Genomic DNA, 15,663 nt, shown 5'->3' on the forward strand with positions numbered 1-15,663 from the left:
ACATAGAGGTGCACGATCTCACAAGTTCTTTGGGCGTTATTCTTTGTCCTCGGGCTAGCATAACTACAGCACCGTTGGCTTGGGAGCGATCTTGTGGCGATAGTTAGACGGCAAGCAGGCCTGGTGTTCCTTGCGCGTTGCTTCTGTTCAACTGTTGGCAGGGTGAGGGGTAGAGCTCATGTCATCGAGCAGTGTCCGTTTGACGGGTTGGCGGCCAGATAGTTCCTTGATAGTTTTCAAGTTCGGCCATGTCAGGGGCAGGAGCCTCTGAGCACTTCGAACCATTTCTCGGTTGTCTTCCTATCCCCAGGGACACAGAGCCTACTGTCCTCGGACAAATACACGCATATGTTATTCTCGTGCTGTGCTAAGACTCGAGGATCAAAGAAATCAGTGCCAAACAGAGACCAGTCTCTCGGCATCGTTGTTGACAATCGCTCACTACTGTACGGAGTAGACGACGACACATTTGAAAAGGACACAAAGCGAAATGCCAAGACAACCGGAGCAATTTAAACAAGCTATCTTCAGGTCAGAAGATCGCTCCGGAGCCGGCGCTTGGCAAGGCCTTGAAGTGTCAACGGGCTGGCTCAGAACCCCTCATCAGGGTTGGTTCAAAGTTGGTTCTCCTCGTCGTGGGGGTTTACGTCTGTCCCCTCCTTGCCCCTTGTGGCGGTATAGCTCGATGTAACATTGGTTCAACTTCTTCCCAGCTGCAGTACGTAACAGATAGGTTAGCGGCAGAGCTCGCTTCGTGTTTCCCCCAGGAAAAGCGATTGGTGCGCGGGAAAGTCGCATCGAGGACTGGGATCGTCTAAGGGTACTAATTAGTAGATAATGTACTTTTGGGAGTCCGCTGATTGGTGAGACAGGCATGCGCAAGGACAGATCTGAGTTTCATCAACTGTTCCCGTCCATATCCATGTCCTGTGTGCATGCGAAAACCCGTCTTGGCGCGCCGGCTCTTCCTGCTGTGTTGCTGGACGATTGTCCCATTGATTTACTTCGTATAATTAATGTTTTAAAGAACGACACAAGCCGTGGCATTCTTGGCTGCTTCTCCGCTGAACCTCCAGATACACATTGCAAGGACCTTCTCAGGCTGGCAGCAAACTGGGTCACGTTGCAATAGGCTGCTGCAACCCCTTGACGGTGTAGGCTTCCTTACTCTTGAAGTGCGTGACGGGACTGGTTCGTCAAATGGCAGAGTGACGAAGTAGCTTGTTGTTGCTGAAAATCCCCGCACTTGTAACACGCATGGAACGAGCGGGATCTTAGCCGCAGGAGTGCAGATGGATGGTTTTTGGATTGGACTTCTCGGATATCTTAAGGTGCGAGTGGTTATCCTCGACGGACTTATCCTCGGCTAGACGAAAACGTCGGGCCAGCGAGATCTCGTGAGCGCCGGACGGCTAGCCCGGGACTCGGCGACTGCGGTATTGCCGTCCAAAATATCCCGGAACCTCGGGCAACGGCAGAAGGACCACGCGCCGAGTCTGGGATAACTTGTGATGGGCGAGGATATCAACGGCTTTACTGGAGTGTGGCCCCTCGTTGCATCCGTGGAAGTGTTGAGAGTTTGGCTGTAGACTCGGCAGAAAAGCTTACATGTCGGACCAAACGTTTTCTCTTGTGGTTTGGCTGACTGCACCGATTGGCCCCAACGCGGATGAGGTGAGTCAATGTCTGCAGAGGTGGTTGAGAAGAATTTGCGACCGACGGGCATGTCACACAGCGTGGTGCTTCGGCTTGCCTGGCGCGGCAAGTGGTCGGTTCAGGAGGGAACCCCCGCGGCCGAGCTCCCGAAGCCAAGCGGGCCTTGCTTGCCCGCAGGGTGCCCCAGAATATGGAATTCAAGGTTTTTTTTTCACTTCGCATGTGCAAGATGCGCCTTGGCAGTTTAGCGAAAAGATTTCATCCAACAATTGGTGGGCTCCGATCACCGGCCCCCAACATGATTGGTGCGCGCCAAAACAAGGCTGGCCAGAGCTTGTCCTTAAACTCGGTCACCCCACTAACCCCACTATCAAAACCGATATCAAAAAGCCAGCCAGAGGAAAGAAAATGGATGGAATGGATGGAAATCGACGTCCCGCGCTTTGTTGGGAATGGTGTATGTGCAAGTACTTGGAACCGCCTCTGTGGCGTTCCCGCAACTGGAGACTTACGTCGCAGCTTATTGCGAGCAAATTCGTATCACGACGAACATGCTTTGATGCGCCGAGTGTTGCATCATTCACGTGTTCCCTCTGTCGATCGATCTGGGAAATCTTATCAGCTGCTTGGCAAGACAAGGCCTCGTCGGCTTCACAAGCGTCGCTCTGCCTATTTCAGAATTCAGTGTATGTACGCTGGAAAGGAAAGGGCCTGGCAATCACAAGCTTGGGCCTGGACCACTGTTAGAGGATTTGAGAAATCCGCGGCGCAGCAAGACGCACCCTTGCCCTAGCGCTCCAAAAGACTGAAGGAGCTTCCAGGTTCCCTCCCTTCTCCAAAATCCGCCCACCCCTCCTTCCTCGGATTCGTACCAACGTGGTGTCCCGCTTAAGTGGTGCCAGGGTGGTTAGCTGCTCTCCCCATCTCTGATTCGGAACCTGGGATTTTTTTCCATAGTAAATAATAACCGGGGGGGTTTGAGTTAGTGCTTCAGCTTGGCCGCGCATATCCAGCGTCCACCCCACCATCGCGTCCTACCCCGCCGTCGCCGTCATACCCCTGCCAGGATCCATCGGAGCAAGGCGCGCAAACACCCCACCATTACCGTCCCCTCCGCCGCTATTGACTCTTTTTTTTTCTCCCTCCCCCTTGCTTTCCTCGTCTTTCACTCTGCAACTGACCGCCAGATCGCGCATCAATTGACCCAGCATGGCGGCCAACAAGCCCGTCGTCAGCAACTATGAGGCCGAGGAAGTGTTCGAGGAGGGGGATGCCCCCAAGGAGGCCCAGACGGTGCACCGCATCCGGGCCAACTCAACCATTATGCAGCTGAACAAGATTCTGGGTGAGTGCGTTTTGGGGAGGAGGAGAGGGGGGTGGGTGGTGTTGGTTGGAATCGCGCGGGTCGGGCTGCAGAGGGCGCTCTCCCTCTAGAGCCCTTCCTTTGAAGCTCGCCCGCCGATGCCGACCTCCCGCCGGGCAGGACCAGAAAGTCAGAGCTAACGAACCGCAGTTGCCAACCGAGGTGAAATCCGTAAGTCCTCAACAAGCCCTGATTAGTCTACCGGCATGTGCTGACTTTTTGTGCGTTATAGCGATTCGTGTATGTGCGACCCCGATCTTCACTGCGCCTTTGCGACGGACGTTGAGGTGGCTTGCTCACTCATCTTTTCGCTCCAGATCTTCAGAACCGTGAGTCATAACCGGAATCCGGACCTCCGAGGCTCGGACAGCCCGAGCTTCTTGATACCGTTCCTGAATGCTAACACTGGGTGCGCAGGCTCACGAGCTGTCGCTTCACACCATCGCCGTCTTCAGGTGAGACCTGTCGAGTCTCGTCCGTCACTTCCGGCTACTAATTGTGTAGCTATGAGGACCGCCTCTCGATGCACAGGCAGAGTATGCCCGCCCACGTCCCTCCATGATTCGACCTGCGCGAGCCCCCCACTGACGACGAAACACAGAGGCCGACGAGGCGTACGTCATTGGCAAGCGCGGCCAGTATACCCCCGTCGGTGCCTATCTCGCCGGCGACGAGATCATCAAGATTGCTCTGGAGCATGGCGCACAGATGATCCACCCTGGTAGGCCGCAACGAACCACAAAACTGTTGAGGGGCGGCGAATTGACCCGCTTCAGGCTACGGTTTCCTGTCTGAGAATGCCGAGTTTGCTCGCAAGGTCGAGAAGGCTGGCCTTATCGTGAGTACAGCGATATCCTCGTGGTTTCGTCTTCAGGCGGAGTAGCTAACACACCCTGCCAGTTCATTGGGCCTTCCCCTGAAGTTATCGAAGCCCTTGGCGACAAGCTCTCGGCCAGGAAGATTGCCATTGCCGCTGGCGTCCCCGTCGTCCCGGGCACCGACAGCGCGGTTGGGACGTTCGAGGAGGTCAAGAAGTTCACCGACCAGTATGGCTTCCCGGTCATCATCAAGGCTGCTTACGGTGGCGGCGGCCGCGGCATGCGTGTCGTGCGCGACGAAGCTTCCCTCAAGGAGTCCTTCGAGAGAGCCTCGTCTGAGGCCAAGAGCGCTTTTGGTGACGGCACCGTCTTCGTCGAGCGTTTCCTCGAAAAGCCCAAGCACATCGAGGTCCAGCTCCTCGGTGACAACCACGGCAACATCGTCCACCTGTACGAGCGCGACTGCTCCGTCCAGCGGAGACACCAAAAGGTCGTCGAGATCGCCCCGGCCAAGGACCTCCCCACCGAAGTTCGGGATGCCATGCTGAACGATGCCGTTCGTCTGGCCAAGCAAGTTGGACTTCGTTAGTATCCCTTACCTCATTTGACGTGAAACCATACAATACTGACACAAAGCAGGCAACGCCTCCACCGCGGAGTTCCTCGTGGATAGCCAAAACCGCTATTATTTCATCGAGGTCAACCCTCGCATCCAAGTCGAGCACACCATCACCGAGGAGATCACCGGCATTGATATTGTCGCTGCGCAAATTCAGATCGCCGCCGGCGCAACCCTGGAGCAGCTAGGACTCACCCAAGACAGGATCACCACCAGGGGCTTCGCCATCCAGACACGGATCACCACGTACGTTTTAAGCTCCCATCATCACTCCTCTTGGCAGTGTGTTATCTAACAGGCCGAATAGTGAAGACCCGGCCAAGAACTTCCAGCCTGACACGGGCAAGATCGAAGTCTACCGTATGCCGAATCCTCCTACTGCGTCTCCACAGTCACTCTCCCAGTGTCGGGATGGGAAGTGAAGAGCTAACACTCTTTCGCAGGGTCCGCTGGTGGAAATGGCATTCGTCTTGACGGCGGTAAGTAGTAACCTGCGTTTTCCTTCTCTTTATCCTTTGCGGCTGTCTCCGGGGTCTCTGTGCTCCCGGACTGCCGTTGTACAACCTAACCTAACTAAATGAACTTGGTGACTGACATTGTTGGTTAGGAAACGGCTTTGCGGGCGCGGTTATTACCCGTAAGTGGAAGAGAAGAGCCACCCTCTCTTGTTCAATTCTCACCCCCCTCTCCCACTCCCTCGTCCCTACCTACCCTACACCAAGCACTGCTTGCATAGGATCTCGACCTTCTGAAGGCGTCACATATCTTCCTCCACTGATCTCCAATCGTATGCTGATTCGCGAGGTCTTTAGCACACTATGATTCTATGCTGGTCAAGGTCATCGCTTCTGGCTCCACCTATGAAATCGCACGCCGCAAGATGCTCCGCGCCCTTATCGAGTTCCGCGTCCGTGGCGTCAAAACTAACATCCCTTTCATTTGCACTCTTCTGGCCCATCCTGCTTTCATCGAGGGCAAATGCTGGACGACGTTCATTGACCAGACGCCCGAGCTGTTCGACCTCGTTGGCAGCCAGAACCGTGCGCAGAAGCTGCTTGCCTACCTCGGCGACGTGGCCGTCAACGGGAGCTCTATCAAGGGACAGATTGGCGAGCCCAAACTGAAGACCGACATCGTCATCCCGCAACTGCGTGATGAAGCCGGAAACAAGATCGACACCTCGCAGCCGTGCACTAAGGGCTGGCGGCAGATCATCTTGGAGCAAGGCCCCAAGGCGTTTGCCAAGGCAGTTCGCAACTACAAGGGCTGCTTGCTCATGGACACCACTTGGCGTGATGCCCATCAGTCCCTGCTCGCTACCCGTGTACGGACCGTCGATCTGCTGAACATCGCCCGGGAGACCAGTCACGCGCTTCACAACTTGTACAGCTTGGAATGCTGGGGTGGCGCCACCTTCGATGTCGCCATGCGCTTCCTCTACGAGGACCCCTGGGACCGCCTCCGCAAGATGCGCAAGCTCGTCCCCAACATCCCCTTCCAGATGCTGCTGCGCGGTGCAAACGGGGTTGCGTATTCTTCCCTCCCGGACAACGCCATCTACCACTTCGTCGACCAGGCCAAGAAGAATGGTGTTGATATCTTCAGAGTCTTTGACGCCCTGAACGACATCAACCAGCTCGAGGTTGGCATCAAGGCTGTTCAGAAGGCCGGCGGCGTCTGCGAAGGCACCGTCGTGTACAGCGGCGACATGCTCACCAAGAAGAAGTACACCCTCGAGTACTACATGGATTTGGTCGACAAGCTGGTGGCTCTCGACATTGATGTCCTGGGTATCAAAGACCCGGCAGGTGTTCTCCGTCCGAGGGCGGCAACGCTGCTCGTTGGAAGCATTCGGAAGAAGTATCCCGACCTCCCCATCCACGTCCATACGCACGACTCGGCCGGCACCGGCGTCGCCTCCATGGTTGCCTGCGCCATGGCCGGCGCTGACGCCGTGGATGCTGCTACCGACAGCCTTTCTGGCATGACGTCCCAGCCCAGCATCAACGCCATCATTGCCTCGCTTGAAGGCACTGAGTACGATCCCGGTCTCAATGTCCAGCATGTCCGCGCCCTCGACACCTACTGGTCTCAGCTCCGCCTCCTTTACTCGCCGTTCGAAGCTCACCTCACCGGCCCTGACCCCGAGGTGTATGAGCATGAGATCCCGGGTGGTCAGCTCACCAACATGATGTTCCAGGCTTCTCAGCTCGGCCTTGGTTCCCAGTGGCTTGAGACCAAGAAGGCTTATGAGCAGGCGAACGAGCTTCTGGGCGACATTGTGAAGGTCACTCCTACCTCCAAAGTCGTCGGTGACCTGGCGCAGTTCATGGTCTCCAACAAGCTCACGCCCGAGGATGTCAAGGCTCGTGCTTCCGAGCTGGACTTCCCCGCCTCCGTCCTCGAGTTCTTCGAGGGCCTGATGGGTCAGCCCTATGGCGGCTTCCCGGAGCCTCTGCGCACCAATGCCCTCCGTGGTCGCCGCAAGCTGAACCAGCGCCCTGGCCTCTTCCTCGAGCCCGTTGACTTCGCCAAGGTTCGGAAGGAGCTCGCCAACAAGTTTGGAGGCCCGGTCACCGAGTGCGACGTTGCGAGCTACATCATGTATCCCAAGGTGTTTGAGGACTACAAGAAGTTCGTGGCCAAGTATGGCGATCTGTCGGTGCTTCCGACCAAGTACTTCCTCTCCAAGCCCGAGATTGGCGAGGAGTTCCACGTCGAGCTTGAAAAGGGCAAGGTGCTCATTCTCAAGCTTCTCGCCGTCGGCCCGCTCTCCGAGAACACCGGCCAGCGCGAGGTGTTCTACGAGATGAACGGCGAGGTCCGCCAGGTGACGGTTGACGACAAATTGGCGGCGGTCGAGAACGTCAGCCGGCCCAAGGCCGACCCCACCGACACGAGCCAGGTTGGTGCGCCCATGGCTGGTGTGCTGGTGGAGCTTCGCGTCCATGACGGCTCCGAGGTCAAGAAGGGTGACCCCCTTGCGGTTCTGAGCGCCATGAAGATGGTACGTTTTCTCTGCTTCTTCGCTCTCGTTGAGAGAAAGGAAAACAGTTTAACGAAAGGAAACAAAGTGAGGCTGCTGCTAACACATAGGGAAAAAAAAAGGAAATGGTCATCTCGGCCCCGCACAATGGCGTTGTTTCCCAACTGTCGGTGCGCGAAGGCGACTCGGTCGACGGCTCGGATCTTGTCTGCCGCATTGTCAAAGGCGACGCCAAATGAGAAGAAACCAGTGTCACATTCAAGCCAGATTCGTCGCATCCACAACCCGGTATTTGCCCCAGTGGGGTGACTAGAAGGTCTGGATAGCTCGGCTCTCCCGTTTGCACCTGGAATCTCTGGGGCAGGATTGAGGGCGGAAGAAACCAGGATCCAGTATGCATGACGGGTTAAGGGGAACAGCGTCGGTGGACAACACCCCCCCTTCAAAGTAGGCTTCCGGACTGGAAACGATCGCAGACAAAAGAAAAAGAACCCCAGAAGGATCAGTTGTCTGTTGTTCTAAAGAAGCTCTATAACCAAGGTAACTTTCTAGAGTAAGCAATTCACAAAAGGTGTTCCGATTGAATGCCTGTGTTTATCACTATCTTGTGCGTGACAGGGATTGCTCCGATGGAATTGGTGCTCATGTGTTGGGCATGTTTGTCGAGTGTCCCCTTTCAGCCTCCTTCTCGTCCTCATCTGCTCCTCTCGGAGAGAATAACGGTTAATGAACAGGTCATAGTGAGCTACGGTCCGTCTCGTGTACTCACTCTTGTATACCTCGTCTGGGACCGCCCGGCGTGTCAGGCGTTGGCTTGATGGCCTCAAAACGTCGATAAGCCCTGTAATAGCGACCCGCGGTCCCGGAGCATCCTGCTGTCGTCACCTTATTACTACTAATACCTCCTGGAGATCCGTCTGTCCAGGGGCGATACACCGATCGATATTCCCACCCATCTTCTTTGCTTTTGGCAATTCGTGCCTCCTCGCTCATCGTTGTCGCGTGAACAAGATACCGGGCAGGAAGGGGACAGGAAGGCTGTTTAGCACCCGTTTCGTGGGTCAACGGGTCTGAGGAAGGAACAGCAGGGTGTGCTGCTCTGCAGGCGAGGCGAGCGAGACCGTGCGATCTATTACCGCTGTCCGTACCCATTGGGTAAAGAGCCGTGGTCGAAGGGAACCTTTTGATGCGGAGAACGTTGAATGATCGTTTTACGGACCGGGTTTTCCAGGCACGTTTTAACCGGGCCGCGGCGTCGAGAATGGAAAGGCTCCTCTTGCCGCCTGTATTCTCAGGACTTTCGTGCCTAGTTGCTTGCATAATTAATAACCTCCTCTAGAAATTGAACCTTGCGCCTTCTCTCGGTTTCTTCTCTTCTTCCACCGTAAAGAATTCTACCTGCAGAGATCTGGCAGAGTGCGAAAAAAAAGTTGGGATTTAATAAATGTTCAAGGTTCAAAAGGCGGCATCAAGAATGCTTCTTTTAATAAGAATCGATTGATAGCTATATCTTCAGTGTAGAGTATTTGACTTCCCAGAGCACCTTCTTTGTCACCTTTGGCTTTTCGGACTCACCATTCATGTTCTTCTAGTTACAAGTTGATGTATGTTCCATCATGGTCATTCTGGTTCTCTGAAGAATTTCTCGGCCTTGTGTTCTACGTTTATTTCATTTCATACCAAATAATTATCTGGCCAAATCTAGAAACCTTATTCTTCTTTGCCTCGAAAGGTGATCAATCTACATTCGAAGCTTCTGGTGAAACCCCGAAGGTAATAATCAAGCTCTAGGTTGGCAACTCCATTCTCCATGGCTCTCTTCTTCGCTTCCTTTCTTCATCATTCACAATCAAGCCTATCCTCCTTGCCGCTCAGACGTCTTCCTCCGCGGGATGTCTACTTGTAATTAGCTACGTTTGACGACAGGTAGATGGGACCTCTGTCTCGTCCTATCCACGGATATTCGAGATTACTCCTGAGGGTACGGATATGGATACTATACTACTCCGTACCTATATACTAGTAATTAGCAGAAGAAGCGGGACGTCAAAAGACGGCGCGGATGGGGCTGCCGATGCGGTCTCGCCCGTGCGCGTGTGTAAGTCCGCCGATCAGTCGCTGTCATGGCGCCACAAACGGCGCGCCGATTGGGCGGACCGAGCCCGGGCCCCGACCGGTGGAGGCGGAGACTCGAGGCTTGAGCGCTGCCGCAGTTGCCGGATAAGGCCAATGATACGAAATACGGCAAGGACTGTGTCTTGGTGTAAGCCTCTCCACACCGGGGCTTAGATCATGGTTATGACGGGTTTTACACTAGGGACCAGAGAGAGCAGGAAATGCTGGCGAAGGGTACGAAGATCATGAGGCGTGGCAAGGCACACATCCCCCCTCGTCGGCTTCGCTGCGTTTTTTTTTTTTTTTTTTCATCCTATAAGTAAGTAAGCCCGAGATCATCTGTCAAGCAACTCGACATTCGACAGTTTCGTCCTAATTACACCTTACACCCAAACCAACCCTCGCGGCACCCATCAGCACCACAAAATGTCCCACCGCATCTCCTTACACAAGGACCAGCAGCCGGCCGACGTGCCGCCGCAGATCTCCGACCTCCACTGTACGCCGTCTTTTAAACACATGAAGTAGGAAAAGAAGAAGGGAAAAAAATAAAATAAAAACTGACATGACCTTTGCTCGGCATACGTACCAGGCTTCACCGAGACCAACGGCGTCATCACGACCACCATGTTCGACGTGCCCGGATACCGGGTCGTGCGGGTGCTGGGCACCGTCTACGGGCTCACGGTGCGCTCGCGCAACTGGGCGGCCGGGCTGGGCATGGTGCTCAAGAGCATCGCCGGCGGTGAGCTAAGGTGGTTCACCAACATGGTATGTGTTGTTTCTGTACATACTCGTACAACATACATGCATGCAATCCGTCTCTCATTCCCTTCATTATGCATCGTCTTAACCTTCCAATCTTAAGAGCGAAGAAGAAAGAAAATGAAAGGTTGATGTGAGAGACCGAGCTGACTGACGGGTGAAAAAAAAAAAAAAAAAGCTCTACAATGCGCGCAACGACGCCATCTCGCGCATCGTCTCTGAGACGCAGGCCCGTGGTGGGAACGCCGTCATCGCCATGCGCTTCGACGCCAGCGACCTGGGCGGCTTCGCCCAGGTGTGCGCCTACGGCACAGCCGCCATCATCGAAAAGATTGACGACACGGTCCAGGTGCCCCCGCAGCTGGCCGCTACGAGCAGCTGATAAGGAGCTTGGTTACCGGACGTCGTTCGATCAGCTGTTTTTTCACCGAGTCCGGATAAGTCGGTCTTGCGCAAGGAAACTCAAAAGCTGCAGTGCTTGTATCCCAAGATACCCAGATAGATGCCAGAGAGGTGCCATTATATATATATGCCCATGAACTCCAGACGTCCCATGCCATAAGAAAAAAGCAAAAAAAAAAAAAAATTAAATAAAAAAAATAAAATAAAATAAAAAAAATGCAACTCAACTTGCACACCGTGTTACCGGTCCTTTTAGGCCGACCTCTTTTTGGCCTTCGGTGTTGGGTTCGTGACTTTGATCCACTCGCCGTTGAAAGCGTTGATGAGCCAGTTCGTCAGTTCTGTCATAATCGTTAGTTAGCGCAAAACCCACAATGGTACTTTTGTCCGGAGGGGACAACTTACTATCATAGACGACCCGGTTCGCCCCGTGAAAATAAATGCTGTGGTCGCTGTCCGGAAACACGTGGACGTCATAGTTTTCGACCTGAGCCAGGTCCAGCTTGTCCAGCAGCGTGAGAGAGTTCTGGAAGTGCACGTTGTCGTCGGCCACGCCGTGCATGATCAAGAACCGCACGTTCTGCGAGAGCGCCGTGCTATTGCTGATGGCGCTGCCGTCGTAACCCTTCTCGTTGGCCTGCGGCGTGAGCATGTACCGCTCCGTGTAGATACTGTCGTAGAACCGCCAGTCCGTGACCGGCGCCACCGCCATGCCGTACCGGAAGGTCTGTCCGCCGTCCTGCTCGAGCGTCTTGAGCGTGTTGTAGCCGCCAAAGCTCCACCCCCAGATGGCCAGCCGCGTCTCGTCTACGTACTTCTTCCCGGCCCAGATTTTGGCCGCGGCGATTTGGTCGTGCGACTCCCACTGGCCAAGCTTGCCGCGGATCAGAACACGATTCTTGCGGCCGATGTAGCCCGTCCCGCGCCCGTCGACCGTGACGCAGATGTATCCGAGCCCGGAGGCAACGTACGACTGGAAGTCGACGAGGAACTTCTTGCTGACCGTCTGCGAACCGGGGCCGCTGTATTGATAGAAGAGAACGGGGTACTTCTTGCTCGCGTCAAAGTGCGGCGGCCTCCTCTCGATGTAGTTGAGCTCGACACCGTCGACGTTGATGGTCCCGTATATCTTGATGGGGAGTTCGTGCTTCTTGGCCCTCTCGGCAAGATCCTGGTTCTCCTCGACGACGTACTCGTACCGGCGCGGGTTGCTCGGCGTGCTGACGACCTTCTGCCAGGGGATTCCAGGACCTTCGTAAGTCAACAGGACATAGCCGCCCCCGATGGAGAACGAGGCGGCATAGTAGCCTTCGGAAGACGTGTCGGAAACCGGAGCCAGGCCGTCCCCGGTGAGCCCGACCTGGTAGACGTGGCGCTGGATCGACGACTCCTTGGTCGCCACAAAGTACACAACATTCTTGTCCAGGTCCACCGCGTAGGGGGAGTCGACCACTTCCCAGTCACCCGAGGTCAGCATGACGGGCTCGGGGTTGTCCAGCGGGGTGAAGTAGGCGAGATGGTTGCCATCGCCGTGGATGATGAGATCAATGTAGCCATCGTGGCTGCGACCCTTGGACGGGTCGGCCGGGATGTACTTGGTTTGATGCGTAATCTCAAACCAGCCGCCGTCGAGGGCCCTGACGTCTGTCGTCCTGACAGCTTTGCCCGTGCGAGCTGCGACGTCGACCAGGACAACGCGCATGACGTCGCTGACTCTGTTTGTCTCTTTGACCAGGACTTGACCGCCAGCCCAGACGACTTCCGTGATCAGCCGGTCGTCGTCCGCGAAGCCGCCCGAGGTATCCACCGAGAAGACGTCGCCGCGTTCCACATCGTAGAACTTGAGTTCGACGACGGGATTGTGGGTACCCGCTTTGGGATACTTGATATTCCTGACTTCGGGGTACAGCTCCTCGCCCGGCTCGGGTTCCGTGCCGCTGGGCCGCGAGAGGAAGTATTGAACCGGGTATTCGGGTACACCGGTCTCGTTTGTACGAAGAAAGGCAATGTACTTGCCGTCCTCGGACCACCAGGTGGCGCTCGGCCCGGAAAAGACTTCTTCCTCGTATACCCAATCGGGGACTCCGTTGAACACCTCGGAGCCACCATCCTGGGTGATCTGGACGACGCTGTCGGAGCCGACTTTGCGCAGGTACAAGTTGTTGTCTCGGGTGAAAGCAACAGCGTCACTGGTTGGGCTCCACTGCGCCAGCTGAAGACGGGCGTCGGGCTCTCCCGGAACCAGTGGCTCGGCAGTCTGCGTCTTAACGTCGAAGATCCAGTACGCTGCGTAGGACGAATGGCGCCAATTGGACTTCTCATTGGTTGCGACCAGAACTTTCTGCAGGTCCCTGCTCGGTACCACCTTGCCGACGCTGTAGCCCTTTTGGCCGTGTTCGAACCTTGCCTCTTTCATCAACGTTCTGGAGTCGGCCACTGGGGCATCGGCAGCAACGCCGGCCCCGTTTTGCGCACGGATATCCTTCACGACGAGAAAATCCTTGCCTTCGCCCCTCTCCAACAGCAGGCCATCTTCGCCGTCGGGCCCGGCAATCCATTCTATCGAGCGGACCTCGGGGCGCCAAAAGCTGTTCAGGACTTGGTCGAGCGTGATGGCTTTTTCCGAGCCCCGCACGATGGTGGCCTGGGGGTCGTGGGCGATCTCGGAAGCGGGCTTGTAGGACTTGGTCGCGACGTAAACAAAGAGACCGGCAACCCAGGCGGACACCAGCAGACCAGCTGCAATGAGGAGCGCCCTGCGCAGTCCCCGGTCCATTCCCTTTCCCTTGACCTCGGCATGCTGCGTCGGGTTGCCATTGCCGCTCCCGAGGAAGGGTCCGGTCTCGAGATCTTCGTACGCCGTTTCGTCTTTGAGGTCCTCATCGTCGCTCTCGCCGTTATCCCCGCGGCGGTGCTTCTCGGGAGCGGCTTTGCTGGCGGCGGCGACGCGCTCGCTGATGCGGTCGAACACGATGCTCGTCGTGGAAACCGAAGACCCTGACTCGTACGACATTCTCGCCGGACTTTGGCTCCTTTCCCTGTTCGGGCTGTGCGCGAGAGATGACTGCGGGGAGTCTCGGTAGGGGGCCATGTTTGCGGCGGACAACGGATAATTACAACGTAAAATGATAGAAGCGAAAGTGGACAGGTACTTCCGTACGGTAAGTCGAGCGGCACCGTGACGTTGCACGGCGAGCAAACAAGATAGCGACTATTGATCCAACCAAACCAAATGAGTGGAATGCGGCTTGCGTATAGCAGACAGAGCCACCATGGTCAATTGGCCGGTTATTCAGAGCCAAATCGGGGCGGACAGACTGTCGGTCGGAATGAATGGCAGGAGCTTTGATTGCGTAAAGGTACGGGGTACGGATTCATCTGTACGCGAATGACGTGACATCGAGTGCCAAGCGCAACCCTAACCCTTCGATTCCCCAGAGCCAAGCCTGGTCAAGATTCCAACCCACCGGCCGGTTTTCGGCAAACAAAGACGTACATGGGCGTGAAGATGCCCATCCTCCCGCCTTGAACCACGCTCCTGGTACAGTACCACATGGTGTCCATGAGGGTCGAGACCTCCGGGGGTGCCATGCCAACGAGGATCATCACGCGGTAAACGGCATGAGCACACCCGCGGAAGGGATCCCACATCTGGAACACCTTCCAGAAGTCGGGCCATCCGGGTATCTTCCATGCCCACCCGATATCGCCGGCGGGGCCATAGTACCACGGGGCCGGCGAGCTGCGGAACGCCATGTCCTCTTCTCGGAGGAGTTCGAACCCTGCCACACATTTCGCTCCTTTCAGCCCTCTTCCCCTTTACCGTCAAAAGGTGGTGGGTGTGCTTAGCGCTCAGCAACTCGACTCACCAGCCGCCCTTACCCCCGCCCGCATGTCGGGCACCCACGGCATCTTGGTGATGCCGTTGCCAAACTCGATCCAGTTGCGGACCTTGCGGTGCTCAGGGACGCTCTCGTCAAACTGCTCCGTCATGGCAAACTCGTGAAACGTGAACGGCGCGCCTGGCTTCAGCACCCGCTTGACCTCCCTGTAGACCTCGGCCGGGTCAGGGGCGTGGCACAACGACTCGATCGAGTATGCCGCATCGAAGGACTCGTCGGCAAACGGCAATTTCTGCTCTTCCATCAGCTTGCTGTCCTCTTCCTCTTCTCTTCCCTCTTCTTCTTCTTTTTTTTCTTCTTCTTTCCCACACAACTCATCCGCTCACTATGACAACCAGAAGCGTTTAGGTCATACCAGAAAGTCCCCCTCAATGAACGTGATCAGATGTTCCAGTCCAGCCTCCTTTGTGAGCGCCGTCCCACGTTCGACGTGCCAGGCATTGTTCGTGATGCCCATGATCCTACACCCGATGGTCGAGGCGATGGTTCTCGCTGGCCCGCCGATGCCGCATCCCAGGTCCAGAACGCGCATGTCCTTCTTGAGGCGGGCCAGCCCGGAAAACGTCTTTTCGTACGCCGTCATGCTCTCCCGGATAGAGAGGCCGGGCGTGAGGGGCGTGTAGTGGAAGTGCTGACCCCTGTGGCCTCGAGGTGTCAGCCCCGAGCCCTCGGCCCTCCGCTAAATGATGGCCTTGATGGACAGGAAGTGCTCGATCCACACATACCATCCTTGCTCGTACAGCGGCGTGACGAGATCGTAGTAGTCAGATGCTACCTGGCAGTACTTCTTCTGTCTTGCCCGCCGCTCCTCCTCGGTCGCCCAGGTGATGGCAGCAATATCGAGCTTGGACACATTCGACGGGTCCCGCGTCCAGTGCGCGAGGTACCGGTGTAGGCGGTCCTCGGCATAGCCGGCAGGCATATGAGACGCCATCACCTTCTCTTTTCCTCTTTTTTTCTTTCTCGTTCTTTGGTCGTTCTCGTCCGAGAGCTACCACTCAAACTACTTCGAAAAAAAAAAAAGTCTTGACAAGTCT

General features: G+C 55.9%; 4 protein-coding genes across 4 annotated transcripts; 2 read left to right on the forward strand and 2 right to left on the reverse strand.

The window, feature by feature from the left end:
- The first annotated feature begins 2,741 nt into the window (after nt 1-2,741).
- MYCTH_2295692 (uncharacterized protein) lies at nt 2,742-7,836 on the forward strand. Its single transcript, XM_003659027.1, has 14 exons — nt 2,742-3,001; nt 3,170-3,190; nt 3,252-3,348; nt 3,437-3,474; nt 3,524-3,555; nt 3,621-3,740; nt 3,796-3,857; nt 3,920-4,421; nt 4,477-4,702; nt 4,764-4,816; nt 4,900-4,935; nt 5,064-5,093; nt 5,269-7,463; nt 7,565-7,836. The coding sequence occupies exons 3-14, from the start codon at nt 3,262-3,264 to the stop codon at nt 7,679-7,681; spliced, it is 3,498 nt and encodes a 1,165-aa protein (XP_003659075.1). The 5' UTR covers nt 2,742-3,001; nt 3,170-3,190; nt 3,252-3,261; the 3' UTR covers nt 7,682-7,836.
- Nucleotides 7,837-9,758: 1,922 nt separating this feature from the next.
- On the forward strand, nt 9,759-10,927 carry MYCTH_2295697 (uncharacterized protein). Its single transcript, XM_003659028.1, has 3 exons — nt 9,759-10,056; nt 10,150-10,328; nt 10,501-10,927. Exons 1-3 carry the CDS (start codon nt 9,984-9,986, stop codon nt 10,702-10,704), a joined length of 456 nt encoding a protein of 151 aa, XP_003659076.1. The 5' UTR covers nt 9,759-9,983; the 3' UTR covers nt 10,705-10,927.
- A 1-nt stretch (nt 10,928) lies between these two features.
- On the reverse strand, nt 10,929-13,979 carry MYCTH_2295699 (uncharacterized protein). The gene has a single exon (XM_003659029.1). The coding sequence runs from the start codon at nt 13,813-13,815 to the stop codon at nt 10,948-10,950; it is 2,868 nt and encodes a 955-aa protein (XP_003659077.1). The 5' UTR covers nt 13,816-13,979; the 3' UTR covers nt 10,929-10,947.
- Nucleotides 13,980-14,174: 195 nt separating this feature from the next.
- On the reverse strand, nt 14,175-15,560 carry MYCTH_42269 (uncharacterized protein; the record flags this gene model as incomplete). Its single annotated transcript, XM_003659030.1, has 4 exons — nt 14,175-14,466; nt 14,707-14,858; nt 14,982-15,264; nt 15,352-15,560. The coding sequence occupies 4 exons, from the start codon at nt 15,558-15,560 to the stop codon at nt 14,175-14,177; spliced, it is 936 nt and encodes a 311-aa protein (XP_003659078.1).
- Nucleotides 15,561-15,663: the final 103 nt, after the last annotated feature.

The sequence above is a fragment of the Thermothelomyces thermophilus genome, chromosome 1 (genome assembly GCF_000226095.1).
Source record: "Thermothelomyces thermophilus ATCC 42464 chromosome 1, complete sequence".
Lineage (NCBI taxonomy): Eukaryota > Fungi > Ascomycota > Sordariomycetes > Sordariales > Chaetomiaceae > Thermothelomyces > Thermothelomyces thermophilus.